Source organism: Dermochelys coriacea, chromosome 3, assembly GCF_009764565.3.
Source record: "Dermochelys coriacea isolate rDerCor1 chromosome 3, rDerCor1.pri.v4, whole genome shotgun sequence".
Classification (NCBI taxonomy): domain Eukaryota; kingdom Metazoa; phylum Chordata; order Testudines; family Dermochelyidae; genus Dermochelys; species Dermochelys coriacea.
Genome location: NC_050070.1, coordinates 136885479 through 136910064, shown reverse-complemented (window position 1 = coordinate 136910064; position 24586 = coordinate 136885479). Strand labels below are relative to the sequence as shown.

The following is a 24586-nucleotide window of genomic DNA, read 5'->3' as shown; positions in this document are numbered from 1 at the left end:
AGCGTTCAATGCATGTTCAGTTCTGCTCAATGTCGTACTGGTTTCTCTATTCTATTCAAAGATACGTTAAATTCACATGTTCAAAGAATAACTTGATACCATCATCTCTTCTAAATGTGATCTTATTCCCATTGAAGTATATGAATAAAAATTAACTCTGCACAGATGGACCCATGCATCAGTGTGGTACCACAATGACATTAAAGAGGGTTGACCCACACAGAGCAGCTTGCAGGACTGAGGCTTTTCTTAGCAATTAACATACACTTTGTTATTATGATATCTACATTTGTCAGAAACAATTATTAAAATCTCCCTAATACATGGCAATAATTACATTTATTCCTAAGATGTTTTTTTCAGTAACAAGAGAATAAAAAATGCAGAGATTTTAAATAAATAAATCTCAACCCTGCAGTTTGCTTTCAAGAATTAGGAGTATTAAAGCCTCAGAATAATTCTTTTTTCATGCAGACAAAAAGCTAATTCATATATCTATAAACTGAAAGAATTTAATTGTATATTTATTTGATACAATGTAAATTTCATGGAATATACTTCATAAATCAAAGCTAAATACAACAAACCATAAAATAGGTGTCTTCAGGGGGCATATTTTTACTTTTAATGTTTTTTTAAAATTTTTAAAGTATAGAAAAAAAATTGGAATTGATAGCCAAAGTGTAAATATTATTGTTTGTAATATGTTCAGACTATGGTAACCTTTAATACTGACGTGGTTAGCATGATTACCGATATGCAAAATAAATTTCATTGTATCTTAAAATTCATACCAAATCATAACCCATTGAAATTAAGCAAGCTCTGAAATCATCATGGTCCATCAGCCCATTCTTCTTCTATTGATCCAAGTAGCATAAGGAATATATGAGGGAAGGTTTGAGATATCAAAGACAGGCAGGAGATCATCACCATTTCATACAGATGACAAATGTGCATCACCAGAAGATTGGATCCATGGAACGAGAGGATGTTCATTGGAGGTATTGCCAAAGCAGTCATGAGGAGCACCATCAATTTAAAGGAGGAAGAAGTAGCTAACACATAACGCACATGAAACAGACACACCACAGAGAATGATACCAGAAAAGGGGTGGGTTGAGTTCAACATATGAACATACAGAGCACAACCAGAAAGGGGAGAGAGGCGAGGAGAAAAGTTTGTCACTGAACTAGCCAAAGTTAGGAAATGCAGACTGGTTCATTGTGAGACCCCATACTTTTTCAGTTTCAGTGTTGGAAGGTTTATTAGAAATTGCAATACTTTTTAGTGACTAGCAGTCTAGAAATGTTTGCATTTTGAAAATACTGTACTCCACAGCCAAGGCACACTGCGCTGTGTGCTGCCACATGGGAAGTGAATTCAAGAATTCTCTCTCCTCAGATCTCTAGCTAATGGGACTCTGAGTACAATAGAGATATGAGCCAGTGGGGTTGATGGAGGAAAAGTGTATTGTTTTGTATCCAACAGAAGTTGATCAATGGCAGATCTCTTATTAAAGGAAGGTGCCAGTTTTTTCAGCAGCTGGGTGAGTGGGACATTCATGCTAATTGCACAAAGGTGGACATTAAAATGGGGTGGTGGTAGTAGAAGAGGTCGGCAAAGGTCTCTGTGTACTAAGAACACCCAAATAGCCAGTGCAGAACCCTGGTGTCATGGGTCCTCCTTGAGGGAGAGGGAGGGCTCCTGCTTGGAAGTATGAGCAGGGGACAATTGGCAACATGAGTGTGTGATGGGAAAGGCAGCAGTGACCCACTGTAGCTCATTAGAATCCAAGTAGACTACCTTGGATTACGCAAAAGCAGCAAAATGCAAACATTTTTAAAATCAGCTACATTTGAGTTTAAACCCATGTCTCTTTAGGCTAGTATTATACAAGTCTATTTGAAAATAATAATACGTCAGTTTTCTCTACCTGCTGGTCATTTCCAACCTGTCCTAGACTGATGAGGCAGGCTTTAAATGCATCAGGCTGCAGATCGCCAGATTCATCCTAGTAGCACATCATGGGTCATACATGCAGAATGTGCAAAGAGGAGGGAAAAGTCATAAAGTGGGTTAGTTGGTTAGTAAAGAACACTGCAAAGTCATATCAATAATGAGTTATTAAGATGGAATCTGACTAATATAAATGAGGATTCATTTTCATTGTTTACTTTTTTCAGGAGATCTTAGCTGTTGATATTATATGGCTTGATCCATAGCTTATTGAAGTCAATTGAAAGACTCCCATTTGACTTTAACTTTGGATCAGATCCACTGTGTGCTTGTTTATTGGTATATTATTGGTTTCATGAGTTTTGGGATAATTTTTTTTTTACTCCAACTACAGTGTTGAAATGTTGCTTTTATACAAATACCATTATTTTTCCTTTTTCTGCATTTTCTCTGAAGAGGGATTTTTTGTTCTGTACTCTACCATTTTCATCCTTCATTTTTTGTCGCCATACAATTTGTGAGAGATAGTGAATGGATAACTTGACCTGGACAAAACTATTTTTCCCACTGGATTAGGGTTGCTTCTTCTCCCTTTATCTGATAATATTTTTAAAAATTTGAGTAAGAATAGCTTCGGTAAACGAGAAAATAATTATATACTCATTAATTCCTGGCCTAGATCAGAAAGAAAACCCCGATCAATGACATAACTTGTTTTAACCATTTGTCTTCTTATGAACCATTAAGATTAGGATCTGCTCTGAAAATTTATTATAAAAGTAGAACCATGAGATCCCACATTTATTGTCTCCCAGTGACGTCAGATAAAATTTGCTCATTTTTTTCCAAGTCAGGAATGGTTTTCAGTTTTTGGATTCTTGCTGATTGTTCATCACTGAACTGCACTCTTCAATTCCATTTATTTTTCTAAATACCTCATCCATTCAGTACCACGATGAGCAACGATAGTCGATTAGCTATAAAGCTAACAATTCTATATTGTAACTCTTTCTTATCGGGAAGGAAAATACTGGCAATGCCTGTTTCAGATATTCATGTGTTTTAAAGATTCAGAAGCTAAAGAAAAAATGTCAGCAAACCTCAGAACATAATGTTTATATTGAAGATCTCTACACCCATTTCTGCTCTCTGCTTCATAGGGGAAATGTGATGCCTTTCATGTTACAGAACTACATTTGGATGATCCAATTTTATTCACCCCATTTCCAGATTTCATAGCAGAGTCCACATCTGCCTTATCTCTGTAAGTTTATCAGCCAGTTTAGAGGACTGATAATTGTGTGTACTTGAGGAAACTCTGAAGCAGAGTTTCAGAGTAGCAGCCATGTTAGTCTGTATTCGCAAAAAGAAAAGGAGTACTTGTGGCACCTTAGAGACTAACAAATTTATTAGAGCATAAGCTTTCGTGAGCTACAGTTCACTTCATCGGATGCATTTGGTGGAAAAAACCCAAAAGCAGAAACAGAGTTGATACATTTTATCCTCTGACATTGAATGTGTAAGTTTGGGAGGATGAAGGGAAGGTATAAAATTGAAAAAGAAGCTTCAGGCTCTCAAATGTCTTTGTTTAATGAAAAAGATTTCCCTTCTTCTAGTCTGTGTAGATTGAGTCACATTTGCCCACTATATTATACCTTAATTAGGACTGATCTACACTAACATTTAATTCACACCAAGCTGAGGTGTGAATCTAGCCTGAACTAGCCTACTGCACCCTAACTATCTGTGTGGATCCTGCTACTGTGCATTAACAATTATTTAGGGCATGGCTACACTGGAAACTTCAAAGCACTGTTGTGGGAGTGCTCCCGTGGCAGCGCTTTGAAGTGCGAGTGTGGTCGCGCGTGAGCACTGGGAGAGAGCTCTCCCAGCACTCCTGGTAATCCACTTCCACAAGGGGATTAACTCCCAGCGCTTGGAGTCAGCTTACACTAGCACTTTAAAGTGCTCTGACTTGCTGCGCTCAGGGGGGTGATTTTTCACACCCCTGAGCCAGCAAGTTAGAGCGCTAGAAAATGTAAGTGTAGCCAAGCCCTCAGTGTGCTTTGAAACAGCTTCCCTTTTAGCACTATTTTTTGCATACGGGAAGCCTGGCTTAGTAGCCGAGTTTTCAAATTTTGCCTTCTTTTCTTAAATTTGTACACTGCAGAATGTTAACTACTCTCCAGGCCTTCGGCCTTACCCTCTTTCTTAGGGTCATATGCTCTCCACCCTGCCTAAAATTGTGTGGAAGCACCACCTCTCTCCTACCCTCTGTTATATAGGCTTTTCTATGCTGCAGCTCTGCTGCGTTGTTTCCTCTGGGACCTGGGGGTGTCTCTGACAGTTCATGGAAAGGCTGCAGGTCCATCAGAACATGGCCAGTTGCCATAGATCTTAACTTATGCATATCTAGGTCTTTTGCAGCACCAGAAGCTTGACAGTCCATTCTGCTGGGCTGCCACTGCCTGGCAACAATACCCCCTCCATGGAAAGTTAAAGCCACAGAGTGGACATTCCTGCTCTGAAGGATTCAATAAAAGTTACAGAAGTGCTGGAAATGGCTACATAGTGTGAGTTGTACTATGGCATAGCCACTTTTATCCTTTACGTACCATACCTCTTCCAAACCTTCTCCACACAGTGTGAGGGGAGCATATGCTCTTTAGGGAGCTGCCAAATCTTTACACAAAGTTCCTGCTTCCCCATAATGGATTCTTCTAAACTGTAGGTTGTAATTTATCTGGACCTGATGCTCCCTCTGCTTGTAATAGCTCTCTAATTGCTCAATTATCTGCTCCAGTGCATTGGGAAAGCCTTTCAGCATGTTACTTTTTTCTCACCCTGGGAAATGCATCTCTGTCTCTGTGATATTGTCTTCTCCATCCTTAGTGAATACAAAGAGGAATTATACAACACTACAATTACACTCAGGGTCTCCATAAAATGAAGTACATCTGTCACTGACTCCTGTGGATCTACCCTCTCCTTGCGTCTATTGTAGATATTTGAAAATTCTTTTTGTCTGAAGTGCCAGATACCAAATGTTGACTATCAGGATCCAATATACACCAACTACAAATCTAGATACATGTAGCCACTTTGGAGTTGGGGAGCTAAGAAATGGAATATCAGGATGGAGATGAAAGGGAGGAGCTAGCATTGGCCATGGGGTGGACAGAGTCAGGCTGCGAGTGGGTAAAGCTCTCTGGAACCCAGGATAGTTTTCAGGGAATCCAGGTGGTAAGAGGGAGAAGGGGAGGAATTTTGTACAGCCTCATGACAGAAAGAAGCCAGAGGAGGAGGAGGAAGGGAGCAGGCTGGTGCTATATTACAGCAGCCATTTTCAGTATTTGAGATTTGCATTGGATTTTGAAGACAGATTTGTATGAGCATCTACGCAGCAAAATTGTGTGTGAATATAGTTTTCCAACTGGGAATGTCACTCACATCCCTATTCTTATGTATGAAAATAACTCTGTTTGCATTAGTTTTGCTTTGTTACTGCATCCATACCTATCTCTTTATTTACCTCTTACATGTGCATTTTGATTACTTCTTTCATTTCTTTGATTGCACTGCAAATCACCAGTACAGTGTGTTATATTCATCCACAAGGGTATTTTCTTTCCTACTTTATTAATTTCTAACCAAGGAACTGAAACACACAATCCCTGTGCATAGAAAGGATTTTCTTTGAAAATGATTGCTGCCCCTGCTGAGTTGCTTTCTTGAACAGAATATTTCTAGGGGGAAAAGTTATTTATTTTTTCCTTTTTGTTATAATGCAGGCGAAATCAAGCCTTAATATGTGACAGTAACTACTGGTGAGAGCATGTAATAGGTCCCTGCTTTAAGGTAAGGGACCACATCACTTTGTAGCATATACAAAAATATCCAGTCAGTCCCCTGCATTATTTTAACAGGTTGTTACAAACACTCAATTATTTGTCATTCTCTCTGAATTTTAATTCCACAGCAAAATTGAAGAGCAGAAATTAATCTTTAAATCATCTGCATAATAAATGCTATAGTTTAAGAGAATATGTCTCCTCTTTTTATTTTGACAGGTTTCAGAGTAGCAGCCGTGTTAGTCTGTATTCGCAAAAAGAAAAAGAGTACTTGTGGTTAGTCTCTAAGGTGCCACAAGTACTTCTTTTCTTTTTATTTTAGCATTTTTATTTCAGAAAAATTATCCATTTTTTAGTGCATCTTATTTTGTTTTAAAGAGAGACTGATATTTGGAATGCAAAGAAACTATGTTATACTGACTTGCTTTAGGAGAACTGTTAGATGAGAAAGAAGTTGGAGTACTGTACCCTATCAAAGTGATTGAACGATGCTCTGAATTCATTCATTTGTTCTTGGGTGATACCCTTGGCATCTCTTGTAAGGATCTGTGTCTCAATCTCATTGATAGTTCGGGCAATGGTGGTCAGTAAGAGTTCCCATCCAACACGGACATGCTATAGGAGAGAAAACATGGATTCTTTAGGCTGGTAATGAAAACCTAGCATGATAAAAAAGACAGAAAGAGAGAAACAACAACACAATCTGAAATTATTTATATAGATTGTTGTTTGGTGCCACTTCCTGCATGCTACGATTCTGGGTACACTGGAAATATAACAGCATGGGCAGTGGGTATTGTAGGCAGGGGGAGGCTGTGCTGCCCCAAACAGCCTGGCGTGGCCCCACCCACCCTATGCTTCCAGGCCCACTTCTGCCTGCTGTTCCCTTCTGTGGCCAAGAGGCTGGGACAGGCTGAGGGCCGTGGTGTACACAAGACTCCCAGACTGGGACAACGCTGGGACTGGGGGTGCTCCGGTCGCGCCACCTGCATGCCCAGTGCTGGGGCTACGGGCACTCTGACCACTCTGCCTGCCTGCATAGTGCTGGAGCTGGGGGTGCTCCAACCACGCCACCTGTCCGCCCACCCAGCGCTGGGGTTGGATGCAATATGGCTGTGCCGCCCACCCAGTGTTGGGGCAGAATTCGATATAGCCATGCCGCCTGCCCAGCACTGGGGCTTGGGGCAGGTGGGGGGCCAGTGGCCATGGGGGTTGATGTGCTCCAGGCTGGGGCTGGGCCTCGGGCAGAGCACGAGGGGCTGGGGGCTAGCCTCTCCCAAGGGCATGCTCACCCGCTGCCCATGTATAACAGACATGCAAAAAATATTAAATTAGTTCCTAAACTGATTCTTGTTCATACCCTCTATTGGTTCTTGATCATAGTGTTCATGTTAGCCATGAAGTCTGATGTTGGCTTGGATTCAAGAGCTGTTGTATTTTTGAGCATCAGTTTAATTCTGGACAGTATTTGGCTGACCCAACACATTTCCCAAGCTTTCCAGTTATAGTCACTTTTCCACCTTGGGCTCCAATTCTTTGAACACTTAAAATCATGAGTTACTTTATAGAGCAGTCTCATTTAGTTCAATGGGACTACTCCTGTGTGTAAAGTGACTTATATATATGTGTCAACAGGATCAGGGTCTTGGTTGGTAATCTGTCATGGCAAACATGTGGGAAAAGACGTGGCTTTATCATGACAAAAATGCTACAACAGTCATAAAAAAAAAAGGAAAAGTAGTGGCAAACTATATTTTAAAGAATACAGTTTTTTGTCATGGGAAATTAAGAGGAAAGTCAAATCTCTTTTATGTTCCAATTAAAACAATAATATTTAACAGTTCATATCCATATAACAACCCATGTTCCACCCTCCATGAACATATAGAAAGTCCACAATGTAAAATGTATAAAGGAGTCTTATGCTCTGATCTTGCAATCAGCTCCATCCAGGACCAGGGTCTTTCTCAGGAGCAGCTGACCAGGTGACAAAGACCATAGGCTTCATAAAAAAGACCAAAAGTCATGGTTTTGTCACAGGAATTTATGGCCGAGACAAATGGAGCCTTAGTAATGTACATCTTCTGCTGCAAATAAACTAGGAACTCCCTCAGACTGGGGGAAGTGGATACATGAACCCAAGAGCACAGAACTGAATTCATAACTACCTCCATAGTATAACTTGTGTGCTTGTTATCAAACACCAGGGCTTCTTGTATAAGCTGGTGGTCTCCTTCTAATTTGTCAATATTGGTTTTGTAGTTGATGATATTGTGTTCATGCTGCTTCAGTTGATTCATCTGGTCCTCCAAGGTCCCTGTCAACTCAATAGAGCTGCGGGCAATTTCCTGTCACACAAAAAGAAACAAAAAATTTAAACTCCAGGTTTGTTAGTTTGCCACACATTTACGTGGAAAACGTAACCTTTTTACATAAGAATCAGTGGCAATCAAAACTCCCTCCAAACTAGAGAACGTCGTCTGTTGCACACTCATATCTCAGGACAACATTGGGACAATAGTATTTATATAGAAAGAACACAGCCAAACTAATAATCATAATCTAGGAGAGGATTTCAAAGGTCCAGTTCCCATGGACTGTTAATGTGAGTTGGATGCCTATCTGTTCTGTGTGCCTTTGAAAATCATCTCTCTAATGTCCCCATTCACTTCTCAAAAAACTATTCCAAAATGATTTCATCTTGTTAGACCGGTTTTTATTTGCTTTTATAAGCTCTGACTATTTTAGAACTCTTCTTTAAAAGACTTGATTACATGATTGTTTGAGTGTTGGTGCAGGGCACTGAACGCCACTGATGTTCTGTGTTTACAGCAAGGAGTATTCTGAGAAAAATTATATGTGTTCTATTCAGCAGCGTCCTGCTGATGCCTCAGTGATACTCGCCTCCATCTTGGTCTGGATCCATGGCCCAACGACATTGGCCTGAGCAGCAAATTGGCGACGCAGACGTTCATTAGCATGCTGATGGGCTAGCTCCTCCTGCAAATGTTGATCCCTCATGGGCACAAGTTGTTTCACCTGCCCATGCACAAAATAAATGAGGGTTGATGTGAATAGATAAGATTAGATCATACTTGTAAAAACAATGTAGCATAGATTGATGGTTTCCTAACCTCAGTTTCCCCCCTTCATCTGTCACCCCCTAGAGCTATTTAGTGAGCAGGTTTATTTCATTACCTGAAATGCTTTTTTGCTTTCAATCATGAGCAAAATTTGTGAAGTTTTCGACTGTTTTAACTAATGTTGACATGTGGCCTATTGTGTATTTCTTACTTGAATTTTTGTATGGTTCTTTAGGTACTAGAACCATTGAAATGAAGAGATGTGCTGTACAATGAAACAACAGGTACTGACTTCTCTTTTTCTGTGAATATTAAGCATTATTGACCAATGAAGTAAATATTGACTGAGGTGCACCCATGTGAGGAAACAGAAAATTCACTGCAGTGAAAATAATTTTTTATTTTATTTCTGGACGGAAACATCCCTGAACAGGATGAATCAATAAAGTATGACAGGGAGTTGTCAATTATGGTTTAATAAAGATCTGTGTTGGTGGTTGTTAGCTGTTAACCGGCAAGGCATATCATTAGACCACAACAAACACCCTGAAAGAATTCATTGTAGTTATAAAATATTACAGCACAGTCCTGCAGCCACTTACTACTGAGCCTAGTGTTTACTCCCTCGAGATGGAAATGAAACTACTGAAGGTAGTGAGCACTCTGGCCCTAATTCAGGAAAGCATTTAAACATGTGCCTAAGTTGCACCCCTGTTTACAAGAGCACGTAGGCTCATGTGTAAGTGCTGTCCTGAACAAATATGCTCTATTTAATTGGGGTCTTCGCGGAAGATGGAAAACAAGAAAGAACAAAAACATTCAGTTTGAGAATATTTTTTTTAAATTATTATTAAGTTTATGAGAAAAATAGACCCAAGTTATTCTAAAGTTTTAATGACAAAACATTACCTTATTTTTCAGATAAACTTTTATAAAACAGAAAAATTACTCATTCTTTCAAGTGGACCTTTGTACCGCTATCAGTAATTTTTTAAAAAATTCAAGGCAGTTTATTATATATTTTAATTAAATGACTAAATATAATGCTGAATTTAAAACATTTAATCAAATAATTATTGATTTTTCAAGTTAATTATTTGCCTGGCTCTTGTGATTAATTTAAACAATCTCCCCGGGCAATTTATTCCAATGCTTAACCACTCTGACATTTAGGAAGTTTTTCCTAATGTCCAACCTAAACCGCCCTTGCTTCAAGATAAGACTATTGCTTCTTGTCCTATCCTCAGAGATTAAGGAGAATAATTTTTCCCCCTCTCCTTGTAACAACTTTTTATGTACTTGGAAACTGTTATCATGTCCCCTCTCACACGGCTCTTCTCCAGACTAAACCCAATTTTTTCAATCTTTCCTCACAGGTCACTTTTCTAGACCTTTAATCTTTTTTGTTTTTCTCCTCTGGACATTTTCCAATTTATCCCCATCTTTCCTGAAATGTGGCATCCAGAATTGGACACAATACTCTAGTTGAGGCCTTATTAGTGTAGAGTAGAGAGGAAAAATTGCTTCTTGTATTTTGCTTACAACACTCCTGCTGATACATCCCAGAATGATGTTTGCTTTTTTTTTTTTTTGCAAGTGTTACACTGCTGACTCACATTTAGCTTGTGATCCACTATAACCCCAAGATCCCTTTCCACAGTGCTCCTTCCTAGGCAGTCATTTCCCATTTTGTATGTGTGCAATTGATTGTTCCTTCCTAAGTGGAGTACTTTGCATTTGTCCTATTGAATTTCATCCTATTTCCTTCAGACTATTTCTCCGGTTTGTCCAGATCATTTTGAATTTTAATCCTATCCCCCAAAGTACTTGCAACCCCTCCCAGTTTGGCATCATCCACAAACTTGATAAGTTTACTCTTTCTGCCATTATCTAAATAACTGACAAAGATATTTAACAGAACTGGACCCAAAACTGATCCCTGTGGGACCCCACTCGATATACCCTTCCAGCTTGACTGTGAACCACTGATAACTACTCTCTGGGAATGGTTTTCCAACCAGGTATGCACCCACCTTATAGTAGCTCCATCTAGTTTGTATTTCCCTAGTTTGTTTATGAGATGGTCATGCGAGACAGTATCAAAAGCGTAAAGTCAAGATATACCACATCTACCGCTTCCTCTCTTCCACAAGACTTTTTGCCCTGTTAAAAGCAAGCTATGAGGTTGGTTTGACATGAATTGTTCTTGCTAATTGATTGCTTAATTATTTGCTTCAATATCTTTCTGGGCATACACTTGAGCATTTTGAAACCAGTCAGGCTGGAAGTGAGACCAGAAAGACTGACTTTTAAGGAAAAGAAAATCTAATTTCTGGCTAGATTTAAGTTTAAGACTTTTTAATCCTGATCTAGTTACTACAATGTTTTTCCTGTTGGAAAAAACAGGCTATTTTAAGCATATTCACTTCCCCATTAGTCTCACTTAGCTTTAAACAGTAATTGACACACAACATTACATTCAAGCAAAGCCATGAAAGTAGACTCAAATGAGATGTGTTGGGCCAGCTCCACAATGTGGTTCTAAAAGCCTCAGTAATAGGATTGCACTTGATACTTTGCCTACACTACAAGGTTGTTATGGTGAAACTGTAAGTTTGGTTCTTGTTACCTGTTGGGATCACATTCTTGTGGTTTGCACTATATGTTTGTGTATTTGGTGGTGTGCATTGGTCCTCTGTGTGAATGTATGTGTGTTTTTTTAAAAAGAGAATTCCACAATGCAGATCTGGATTCTGATCCAACTCCTACTTAACTCCAATGGGAGCAGAACTGGTTCCCTGGCCTGTGTACTTCAGTCATTAATGATATAGTCACATGACTGGGGAACCCAGTTGCAATTCAGGGAACTGTAATGCTATTGTATAATTAAAATTAATATAATCCCATGAAAAACATTTAAAATGTTTTAAATATATTTTATATCATAAAAACTAAAACTGAGCCCAAATTTTCCTTGCAGTTCTACATCAGTTACCCCACTGACCTACTAAATATTGAGTTGAAACCTGTTTAAAATGTTAAATATGTATTTTTTGTATTTTGTATTTTTTTCAACATCCGTCCGTACTATGTTTCTCCATAATACATAGGTAGGCTTCTTTTCTACAGTAGCCATAATGACAACAAAGCTTCTTCTAGCTAATAGCCTAATTTCATGTCGACATACTTTCTGCTGTCCAAACTAGCCAAGATTTTTAAGGAAGAGCTTTCATTATGGGGCTGTTCCTGTTTTTACCCATTAATTGCAGAGAGAGTTTTGCCTGAGTGAATGCTGTTGGATCAGCCCAGATATTAGACTTTTTTTTTTCTTTTTGGTAATTCATGACAACTTCTTGAGAGTTAGTGTGGGTCTTTGTTCTTATTATTCTTACAACCAAAACATTATTCCTGCAATGTCATTTTCACCTTTAGCATACAATACCTTATCCCACTTGGCACGGATTTCATCCATAGTGACGGTGCTGTAAGGATTGCTTGCACTTATTCTGATGTTGTAACTCTGAATAACCTTCTCAACTTCATTCTGGATCGACAGGATAGCCTGTCTCTCACCATCTGCCTCTGGCAGAGTGGCTTTAAACTGTTCATGGGCAGTGATTAAACTCTGGAATCAGAAACAAAGGGGGAAAGTATGAGGATTTTTGTTGTAGTGTCAGTTCTATGATCTTGAGGGCCTGATATAAATAATTGTATTTCCTCCCCAAATACATTGTACACATGGGATGAAACCCTGACCCTATGGAAGTCAATGGCAAAATTCCAGTAGAGACAAAATTTCACCTATAGGATCACCTCAAAAAAGACAGAATTTGCAAAAAGTTGGTCTTTGGGGTAGCAGACCAAGAGACACTGTGAAGATGAAAATGATACATTTCTGAAAAATGTTTCTTTACCTGTGTTTCTAACAACATATGATATTAAGAATGCAAATGAAAAAAACTAATTTAATTGCCATACTTTGTTGCACTTCACTCACTCTGAATAGTAAAGCCAGACAGATAAGTTTCACTTCGTTTTTCATGCTACTTTTGATGTTTTTCAATACTGTGCTATTTGGGTTTCCAATACTGCAAGTGACTATTATCCCCTTTCCTTTTCCCCACCAAGTTTAAAAAAACATAACAAGTTTTCTACTCACCCTAACTTTGCCCTGTTTAAAATAAAAAAGTAATTAGAGCCCTGACACTTCTTTGGAATGCTCTCACTTGGAGCCCTGTGTCCATATGGAGTCTCAATGAAGTCAGTGTGACTCCACATAGGCAAAGCGGTCTTCCCTAGCAAATCATGATGCAGTATCTGGGCCTAAATACTTGAGAGCATCCCTTTAAATACAGCTGCACAAATGTACCACTAATGTTGAGTGCAACTGAATAAATGACAAAATTAATGCCTTTAATTACTTTCACAACAAGCCAACTATGCACAATGAACAGCCCAATTCTCATTTATACTAAGACTCTTATACACTTATCTGGTAATATAAAGTGGTCTTAAAGTGGGTGGAAATGTAAATTATGCCTTTCCTTTAATGAGACACAGAAGTAAAGCATCAGGTTCCACAACGTTGCCTTTATTATTAGGTTAACATTAGTGCAGTCATATATGACTGTTCTGGGCCAAATCCCATATACTGTGACTACTCAAGGCCACCAGTCCCACATAGGTAGTGCTTTGAGCCCCAAACAACTGCCAAGGGCCATATAATGAGAAATGCAAAGAGACACCGTATTCCCAAGTTCTGCTCTCCACATGGTTTGCCTGCCTTCTTATCTCTGGCTAAGGACTCCTTCCAAGGGGAGAAGTACTGCAGCCAGCTGCCTTAAAAGGCCATGTCTGCTTATAGGTTATCACTTTATGCTCACAGATGAGTGGGAAAGGACATTCTCTGTCAGAAAGATAGCTTAAAGGCAGGATATGTTTTCACCTACACATGTTGACAATGTCCATTCAGTGAGAGGGAAAGCTTCCCTTACTTGACTTCCTGAGAATTGCAAACCAAAAACATAGTACCAATTTACCTGAATTTCCTCTATGCTATGAACAATAAACATGTCCTGTAGGTCTTCCATGGCACCTTCCATCCAGTTGTTGAATGGAGCAGCTCTCTTGGCAAACTCCAGGTGAAGCTGATCAATTGTTTCCAGCAATTTCTCTGTCCTCTGTTAAGTCCAGTAAATGCACACAAACAAATTCATTGTTACCAAGGTGAAAGCTAATTCTATGCAATACAGGTAGTGTCCAAGTTACTTTGGGCATACATTTTCAAAAGTGACTGATGATTTTGGATGCCTCATTTCCTGACTGCCCAACCTGAGATATCTTAAAAGATGCCACTGAAGTCAGTGAGACTATTGACATTAAAATTATTTTCATGTTAAATTTATGTAAACTTAAGTATGTGCATAAGACTTTGTAGGATTGGGGCCTAAATGATTTTATTGCCATTTATTGCATTTTAAATATTTTCTGATAATCTGATCTATAAAATGAACAAATTAAATTGCACCAATTGGAAATGAATGGCCTGCTTTAGTCATTTCTTTTGTGTCTGAAATGGAGCAGTAACACATACATGTCACATTTGAACCCTGAGATATATGTAGGTGGCTTCCACTGATCTCAGGGGAAGCCATGAAGACACATCCTAGGGCTTTTAGTAAATTGGATCTCAGTGCTTTGGAACCTCCATCACCAGAGAGCCTGCGCACTGGCCTACTGCTCAAATTGAGTTTTGCTGTAGTGAATATGACAAGACAGCTGCCTAATTATATCACTGCTATGATATATGCATCAAATCCCCAAAGGGTGGGATTACAAGTCACCTCTTGGTGATCCAATTCATTCTGCTGCTGCTTTATAACTTCTAACTGCACCATAAACTTCTAAGAAACAAAGCACCATCAAGTCTATTACTGAGCAATTCAACATCTATTGCAAATGAACTCACAGCAAACCGAAATGGAGAGCTGAGGAAAGGGTTGTTGCAGTCTGGATTCCAGGAATTAACACCCAACAACGTCTTTATAAATCCCAAAGCATTCATTTTTTTTAAATGGAGCTGCTTATTGATATCAATTTTACCTCCAGTGCCTCTCTCCTTTTCTGCGTAAGTGTTCCCAGTTTGTCCCATTGGTCACATATCTTCTGGCATCGGTCATTGACACTTGCAGCATCGTAAAAATCCAGTTCGCTAGGAAAGAGTGAAGAGGAAGAGCTATAGCTTTCTAAACAAATAGACAGGAAAACACTGTACATTCTGCACCTGTGTACATGTTGCACTGGCCCTCAGTAACTATTCCTCCTCTTCTTTTTCCTCCTCTTGCTAAAAAAGTCAGCTTGCAATCAGTTAGGCAGTGTAGTGGTAGTATAATGTGTGGGATCTAGGCACTAAGGGCGGGATCCACAGAGGTACCTAGGTGCTTAAACCCCAGATTTAGGTGTCTATGTTCCCATTTTGGTTCCACTGTGATCTACAAAACTCCCGCCGAACTTCATAGTCATCTAAATTCACTTGGCACGTAAGTTTCCAATGTAAAGGTTCCCTCAGCACCTATGTTTCTGCTTCTTGGCATGCGCGCTGCTGCCTCCCTCTATGCATCTGGATGGCTATCTCCTAAATAAGACGCAGAGTGATTCATGAACCTCAAGGAAAGACGTGTTCAGCTACCTAAGCCACATGTGGGGCTTGATTGATAGCTATGCTCAGAGGCGGCCTACTGGATTTGGTCCCATTCAAAATCCAGCCTGAGGTGGTGGTGCTCACCTTGTAACTTTTAGCCCAATGGTTAGAGCACTCGTCTAAAATGTGGGGGGGGGAAGGATTTGAACAGGAGCCTCCCCTGTCTTAGGAGAGTGTTCTAACCACTGAGCTATGGGATATTCAGATGTGGGGCATCCTCAGTCTCTCCTGTTGAAGCTGTTGCACTGTGGATAAATAATGAAAGAGTGACTGGTGTAAGGGGATTGGATCCAGGGTCTCCAACCTACCAGGCAGGTGCCCCTACTGGGTCATTTTCACTCTCTCTGTGGCCCAATGACTGTTTCACTGTGGATAAATACTTATAGTCATTGAGACACAGAGAGTATATGTATGTGAGAGAATGACTCTGCAGTGGCTATGCAGCAAGAACCAATGAACTGTTGGAAACTAAGAGCTTTTTTGATAGAAGTGCCCTAATCAGCAAAAGGTTAGAGAGAAACCATATGACATCTAAGCACATTATTTATAAAAAGGAGCAAGGCATTCTCCATGAGGGCCCTTTGATTCTGGAACTGTTCCGCACTTTGCTCTAGACCATTCCAGATTTGTTGACCTTCAGAGTATGCAGTAAAAGCGATCTAATTAATAAGACTTTTGGGGAGGTCTGAGGGTATGGGGCTGTGGGAGGAGTGAGATGGGACATAATTTTGCTGTTTTGATGTACTGGCTGCAAGTTAATTTTTTTTTTATGATATACTCTTACTGATAGATGATGTTCGTACATGGATTGTGAGTTTAGTAAATTGTCAGGGCACCAAGAGCTTCTGTATCAGTATCTTTTTGCACAATAAGTCCAATTAAATACAAAGTGTTTTTCAAGTTTTTCCAAGTGGCACCTCTGAGACTATTGCAAATTTTATTTTTAGCCCAATGGATCATTGATCTCCAGTTGTCTCTCTCATTGTTTTAGGATAAAGGCAAATGTCACTTTTGTGAAAGTGAGGGACTAATTGTCCTGGCTACCGGTCAGTGCTGGAAGATACTGTACTAACTTCGCCAAACAGCTCTGCCAACATACCTCAGTCATGACCTGCAATATCCCTGCTATCCTATTCCTGGGCTTTTATTAAGCATAGACAGTTTGTGTTGCATGTTTGGATGTGGATAAATAGGGAAGAGAATGAGATTATCAATGCTAATTTTAAAAGGATACCTACAGTTTAAAAATAATAGGCCGGATCCTCAGCTGGCATAACTCAGTGTGACTCCAATGACTTCAGTGGAGCTATGCCAATCTACCTCACATGAGGAGCTGGCACCATAAACTTCTAAGAAACAAATTTCCTTTAAAAAAAAGTCACATTTTACAGGCATTATTAAAAAGGAAAGAAATGTAAATACCTAGTTTAATTTTGCACTACTTGTGCTGTTTACTTTTTGTGATTCTCTCACCATTATAAGTAAAAATAGAGTAGCTTTCACTTTTCTTTTTTTTTTAAAGTGAGTTTCTAGTCAATTTAACTTTTAGCTTTTCATGCACACACAGTGCTGCAGCACATGGCTGAGAATTCCACCAGTGAAATGGTTTTGGTTTTTTTTTTAAATCCCATAATCTTTAGAATTTAAAACAGTCATAAAGGTATTTCTTTTTCTCTTAATCCTAATCTGGTTTTAGATTTCATGAAATCTTACTTTCATCGATTTTGCCTCACAGATGGGCCAAATTTGATCTGACAGTAGCTTTGATCCAGCAAAGCACTTAAGCATGTGCTTAACTTTAAGCACACGAGTAGTTCCACAGAAGCCAAGTTAAGTGTGTACTTAAGTAATACCTGGATCAGGGCTGACCTCTTTGTAACTGTGCCCATAAACACAATTTGAACCCAGGTATGCAAAAGCAAAAGACTTTCTAGTCCATCTATGCTGGAGATTAATATAACTGTTTGCCTGGCTGAAAATAAGTTAAGGTAAAATAAATATTTAAAAAAATACATTCAGAAATTTTGATCCTGATTAGTGAAAATCTTGGAATTAGTGCATAGGACCATAAATGAGTATAGCACCTTAGAGCACAATTTTGTCTAATTCTTTTTAGCATTTAAATGGGAAATCCCTGATTTTTTCCCCCAGGTTTAAATAGTTCCCCATCCAAGATTTACAATGTCTCACAATCTGGCACACAACGACAGCATAACAGCTTCAAAACTAGAATGATCCTGCTCACACACACACAAATCCTTTATCCAGACACCATCAATCAACAAGCTTTTAACACTTTAACCTTTATGCTCTTAGTGGGCTCAGCTGCTGTAGCAGAAAATATCAGCGCTGACACTGAACTGTAACCAGTGCAGCTCAAGGTCACACAGCAATTGTTCTCCTTCAAAATAGCAACTGCAGGCAGTCAAGAGATGACTACTAAAAAATATAGGGCATGCTGACCTGAAGCACAGTCAATGCTGGTCTTTTTAAGGGCCTGATCCAATGGCCAAAGATGTCAAGAGAAAGATCCTTATTTATTTCAATGAGCTTTAGATCAGGCTCCAACTGCACCTTTCTTAGCATGAAAATTTTTACACAATCCTAAAAAATATCACTGTCAGGAGGAACTAGGACTTTTCACCTCTAATTTCTATAATTTTGTGAGGAACTCTTGGTAAAATTATTGAAATCAATATACAAAGGAAGCTGCCCATTAGCTTGCAGCTACTAATACTTGGCATTTATATATACCACCCTTCATTCAATGTCCTCCAAGGGTTTTAAGACTAATTGAGCCTCACAACCCACCTAAGCAACCGGGCAGAGATTTCTCCATTTTACAGGTAAGCACATGGAGGTTAATGCAGAGCACCTCTGAAGTCAATAGAGTGTTCATAGGGATAAAAATTGTTCTCCTTAGCCTCTCAAGGTCCCTTCCAATCCTACAGTTCTATGATTCATTACCTCTGAAAATCAAGCCACAAGTAGCTTGTCCAACATGACACAGCAAGTCGGGGCAGAGTTCTCTCTCCTATCGAGCCCCATTCTAACCACCTGGCTATGTTCCCTTCAAGTTGGCAAAACACAGACTTAGAGGATGTAGCACCGACCCTGCCTGCATTAAGAATGTTATTTCAAAAATCTCACTTTGTTGCTAACACCAGTCCAACTTCATTGATGTTAACAGTGTTTGGAGCCCTAGTGTAGATGGCCAACCAGCCTTTTAAGCATTGCGTTCATTAGCCTGATCTGAGCAGAGATCAATGACAGGTCTAAGACAATGGCGCAATTGCCAGGCTGTCCGCATTCTGCTCTCAATGCTGCTAATACTGGTGGAGCTGAACCAGCGTTAGACATTTTCAGAAATTGTCTCTAGAGAGAGCCATTGAGAGCTTCTCTACAAACAATTACACAATAGAAAGTCATTATTACCATACAGGTCAGGATGAAAAGAAAGGCAAGTATTTTATCAACTGATCAATTCACTGATATGTGCATCCTTTTAAGTTTCATGCTTTTTGGCACTAATTACTTCACCTTTTTTTCCTCCAAATATATACATTCTCTTTTAAATAAACTGGAAAAAATAGACCTTTTTCTCTAATCTCTCCAAGTTAAAGTAATCTTAGGCATCACTGCTAACAATAGTAGGCAAAACATTTTCAGAAGGTGCAATTTCTAACTTGATGATGGATGTTTGGATTTGTTTCTAAACAGAGGAGACTTCCACTGGATGAGGTGATAGAACTGGTGCCTGTGCTAGCCACACGCTACCCCCGCACAAGAATGGAAGGCTCATAGCAAAGCTGTAAGGTCCCTCCTCCAGAAACATAAGTTAGGGTAGACTCCCAGATGCTCTAGACTGAGGCCAGGCAGTACAGGATCACAGAGACACAATTGGAGCTAGTGGAGAATTAAGACCCAGATGTTTCTGAGTTGTTGTCTTTTTCAAAAAATTTTGCACAATATTCTTTTGCAGTAGGTATTTAACCCATCGAAGAAATGAAGAAACTAAAACATGGAAAGGTAATAAAGGGTATGTCTATACAGCAACTAGACGGCCAGAGCTGGCCTGTGCCAGCTGAATCAGGCTCTTGGGGCTCAGGCTAGAGCCCGGGCTCTAGGACCCTGCGAGGTGGGAGAGTTCTAGAGCCTAGGCTGACGCCCAAGCCCAGAAGTCTACATAGCAATGAAACAGCCCGGCAAGCATGAGTTGGCTGGCATGGGCCAGTGGTAGGAGTCTGTGTAGACAAAGAGATTTGCCACAGGTGACACAGAATCAGAGACAGGGTTGGGAACCGTGCTTTAATGCCCTGACTCCCAGACAGACATCTGTTTTAACCACTAGTCCACACTATCTTCTGTTAGCCTCATAAATTTATACTGCAATTCAGCAATGCACATGCTATTAAGCATGGGAGTAGTACCACTGATTTCCAGTATAACAACATTAAATTCAATGGGACTATCCACACTCTTAAAATTAAGCATGTGTTTATGCGTATTGCTGAACTGGACCCTTAAACTAATTTGTATTCTCTCTGTGAGTGTGTGCACACATGCATGTGTGTCTGTGTGTGTGTGCTGGTCCAGTGGTTAAGGCATTGGTCTGGGTTGACTTGGTTTCAAGTCCCTACCCTGCCACAGATTTCCCGTGTGACCTTGGGCAAGTCTCTGTGTGCCTCAGTTCCCACTCCGTAAAATGAGGCTAACAACACTTCCTCACCTCACAGGGCAGCTTGTGAGGATAAATACATTAAAGATTGTGAGGTCCTCACACACTACAGTAATGGGGGCTTGACAAGTACCTTAGACAGACTGAGACACACACGCTATACAGAGAAGGAATAGGAATTAGTTTTTAAAGTATATAAAGTACTGTGGAGAAGCGATATAAATGTAAGCCATTATTTTAATATCAGCTTGCAATATTTGATCTATATTATACACACGTGGGTAAAATGAAATAAATAATTTTTATGAGAATGGTTTCACATCTAGCTTTTTGTAGCAGAACACATGAACTGGCAAACTAATTCCAGATACACCCCCACTAGAAACACAATTTACCCACCAGCAGATCTACAGAAACTAAAGCTTACTGTTAAGTCAATTTCAAAATGTTTGCCCTCAAACAACTGTATTCAGTTGCACGTCTATATTTAGTTCAACTAAAAAAAAAAAAAAAGGAAAGGTGTCAATGACCAGCTCAGATAATATCCTTACGAAGCTATCTGTGGAATTCTTACATTGTACCTATGACACTATTGAATTCATTGGAAAGAGTTTATCAGTTAAATGTCAGCAGCTGCATGCCTCTAAATGGAACATACTTCAGCTCCTGGGCAATGGCTGCGATCTGTTCTACTCTGTCCTGGTGGGCAGCCAAGTCACTCTCAAAAGCTTCATGTTTCCTCAACATAGCACGGACTTCGGTCAGAGAAGCAGATTCATAATCCTTCTGGAGTAAGATCTGCTCTTTGCCTGAAAATAAAAACAAAAATATCAGTAATACATTACTAATTCATTAATTACACTCAAGTCAATCATTTAAATTGGGGCCCAGCTTTGTGGTGCTTTGATCAGTATCATATACCCAGTGTGAAATCTGGCCCCACTGAAATCAATGACAAAACTCCTATTGATTTACTTCAATAGGGGTAAGATTTCACCCCTCATGTAAAGCCTTTATTAACAACTCACTGGAAAAGTCCTATGAAATTTAATAGGGTGAAATAATAAATATTATATATAAATCATTTATATTATAAACCTGTAGAACATATTAAGATATTTTCTGTAGGTTGCTGAAACAATCCTATAGAATTCTATAACTGGGATGTGATTCTCTATTATGTTCTATGGAATCATTCATGAGCCTGTCTAAAGATTACTTTCTGTTAATTTCTAAAGGATTTTTCCACATGGGAATCAGCCTGTTTCACACAGACATATTGCTGTATAACATGGAATAAGTAGCAAGGTAATTCAGGCTCATTCCAGAATACGACCAGATTGTCAACTCCCCACCTGCACTGGTGAAGAGTTACTTAACCGAGTAGTTATTAACTTCTGTGGGACTACTTGGGTGAGTGACTCCTTCCCAATCTGAGTAAAGGGATTCTCAAACCTGGCCCTTCGTTAACATGTAATTTATAAACACAAAGATGTAATAAAGCAGAAACATCCAGGTTGCTGGTAGGATTCTTGGCTCAGTGAACCATTATTTGTGATGGTTTAAGGCAGGCCTGGAAACTCTATTTTTTGGTTCTGTTTCTTTCAGGTACTGACAAGCACTTCAATGGCCTTTTTCACAGCTAGCACTGAACTGCAATTTATTCTCACTGTCTGTGGACGTGTATGATTTTGAAACTTTTGGTCTTGTTGCTGTTGAAAGAGGAGGAGAATAGAAGGGGAAAAAAAAGAGTGTAAGGAAAGGACACCAAAGAAGAAAGGAATGGGGGCAAACGCAACCATTCCCCTAAAAAGGCCAATAATTTTGCTTAATTTCTTTTTTAAAAACCACCAAGGGAAAAAAGGGTGGAAAGAAAAACAATGATTATGCCCTCACAAACCTCACACAATTCTGACCCACACTCAGAACTTTTGCCAATATAGCAATGTTGGCTAGGGGTATAATTTTTTGAGACATTTCTGTATCAAAAGAGGCCCTACTATAGATACAGTTATACCAGCATAAAAACCCTTTTGCTGGCATATCTTATTTTGCTCGGGGAAGTGGTATACGTTATATTGCCAAAAACAATTTTATGTCAGCACTGGGCGGGGTGGCTGGCATAGCTATACTGGCAAACCTTTTCTAGTGAAGACCTGGTTTATGTAGTCAGCAATCAGAACACTATGTTCAGTGTAAGTTATGTTAACGATACATTATCTTCTTTGAAATTCTGCCTTCAATCCATTATTCACTTTGGCCTCCCGCCCAAAACCTCCATAAAGGCTGAGATATGTGGCAGTCTTTTCAAACACTCTTGGTTTTTAAACAGAAAATGCCAAATCCTTATGACCCTATCCAAATTTACCAAAGATTACAAAAGCAAGCAAATTCAAGTATTCAAGTTGCAATGGGGGAGGTTTAGATTGGATATTAGGAAAAACTTTTTCACTAAGAGGGTGGTGAAACACTGGAATGCGTTACCTAGGGAGGTGGTAGAATCTCCTTCCTTAGAGGTTTTTAAGGTCAGGCTTGACAAAGCCCTGGCTAGGATGATTTAACTGGGACTTGGTCCTGCTTTGAGCAGGGGGTTGGACTAGATGACCTTCTGGGGTCCCTTCCAACCCTGATATTCTATGATTCTATGATTCTATGAAATAAAATCAGAAACTGAAAGATTACCTCTCACTCATCAGGAACTCTTACCATTAGGAGAGACAACTGAATTCGAAGACAGCCACTTTAGCTTCAGTTCACCACATACTATTTCCTAGATTTTAAGGCCACAGGGGACCATTATTTCTCTTGCTATATATTCTCCTGTATCTGTCATGTGTAATTTCCCCATGTCAGAGCTATGTCACATGGTCCGAGTAGCACATGCTCAGTAAAGAGGCTTTCAGAATGATCACAGCTTCACTTTTGGCATTTATTTGGCAGCCATTTACTGATTTGGGTGCTTCTAACAAGCTCACTATGGGCTGGACTCTGGTTTGAAATGGCCAGCACAGGGGCTGTGGTGGGAGTGTGAGGGGCATGGTGCGGTAGAGCTGCATTACATAGATTCTCTACTGTGGTAAGGTCCTGAAAGAGACCTTATCACAGTGCTGTATGCAAGAGGAGCCCCTCAGCTGTTCTAACTTACGGTGGTTGGACTAGCAGTAGTACCCGTTCCCTATGCTAAAGTTTAATAAAAGCTGTGGCCTGCCACTTAATTCCATGCAAGTGTCTGTCCTCATTTCATTGCTGTGTCCACATCAAAGAAAGCCAGGTTTTTCATTCCCATCTTCTCCCTGAAATTCTGGGGAGGTAAGCTAAACTGTAGGACATTGCTTGTTGAACTTGGCTAAAGAAAGCCACAATTTAATGGAGTACTTGTGGCACCTTAGAGACTAACAAATTTATTAGAGCATAAGCTTTCGTGAGCTACAGCTCACTTCATCGGATGCAAATGCATCCGATGAAGTGAGCTGTAGCTCACGAAAGCTTATGCTCTAATAAATTTGTTAGTCTCATCCGATGAAGTGAGCTGTAGCTCACGAAAGCTTATGCTCTAATAAATTTGTTAGTCTCTAAGGTGCCACAAGTACTCCTTTTCTTTTTGCGAATACAGACTAACACGGCTGCTACTCTGAAACCACAATTTAATATAACTTTAGTTTTGGGACTTGGCTGGAACAAATCCTGGTTGTATTTATATGTGTCATCCTTAAAGTGGAAGCATGCTTTTGTCTTTGCTGCTGTTCAATAAATCACACTCTGCTGATATCTGCCTTTTACCTAGATTCTTTCTTGGATTTAATGCAGCTCTGACTGGTTGGTCACAAGACCTGGATATGCAAATAAAACCATGATGCAATCTTCGCAAAAATGCTGGATAGATTTACCTGAAATACTTTAAGCAAGGTCTGCTTACCATATGCCCAGGTTTCATGAGTAGAAGCCTTCTGTCTAAATTTCTCAGCCAGGTGTTCAAGTCGTTCCAGTCTTCGTATTTCATTCAGCAACCATTCCTCATAGCCCTTCTCAGCTTGTTCAAGTCTCTGCCAAGCGCCAGCAATATCCTGTGAGAAGTTTGGGGATGAATAAGGGAATGAGATTTTAATCATTATTCTGTATCTCCTCTGACTTTGCCCAAATTTGTGAACTCTGCAAGAATTTACAATCTTGCTCCAAAAATGGAAATTTAGGTCCAAATTTTTCAGAAATAGTCACTAAACTACACCAGACAAAATGTGTGTAGGTGAGTGCAAAATGGAAACAATGTGTACAAAATGTTATTGTCCATGCAAAGCAGTTATCTATCCACTGCCT

At 39.6% G+C, this 24586-nt stretch overlaps 1 protein-coding gene and 1 long non-coding RNA gene across 3 annotated transcripts in view; one reads left to right on the top strand and one right to left on the bottom strand.

The window, feature by feature from the left end:
• LOC122459424 overlaps positions 1-24191 on the top strand; it is a 33117-nt gene extending 8926 nt beyond the window's left edge. The window contains exons 4-6 of one of the 2 annotated variants that reach the window (XR_006280124.1): positions 5752-5818; positions 9130-9178; positions 24057-24191. This is a non-coding gene — a long non-coding RNA (uncharacterized LOC122459424). Of the gene's footprint in view, positions 1-5751; positions 5819-8683; positions 8807-9129; positions 9179-24056 lie in introns of those variants that run through there. The other variant, XR_006280123.1, reaches the window with a different exon arrangement.
• The window catches only part of ACTN2 (actinin alpha 2), an 86681-nt gene that overhangs the window by 4608 nt on the left and 57487 nt on the right, over positions 1-24586 (bottom strand). The window contains exons 11-19 of the mRNA XM_043511413.1: positions 24189-24336; positions 20931-21081; positions 14997-15105; positions 13934-14074; positions 12337-12519; positions 8716-8850; positions 7980-8159; positions 6280-6426; positions 795-860 (exon numbers count right to left, since the gene is read on the bottom strand). Coding sequence (XP_043367348.1) covers positions 795-860; positions 6280-6426; positions 7980-8159; positions 8716-8850; positions 12337-12519; positions 13934-14074; positions 14997-15105; positions 20931-21081; positions 24189-24336 — 1260 coding nt within the window. The remainder of the gene's footprint in view (positions 1-794; positions 861-6279; positions 6427-7979; positions 8160-8715; positions 8851-12336; positions 12520-13933; positions 14075-14996; positions 15106-20930; positions 21082-24188; positions 24337-24586) is intronic.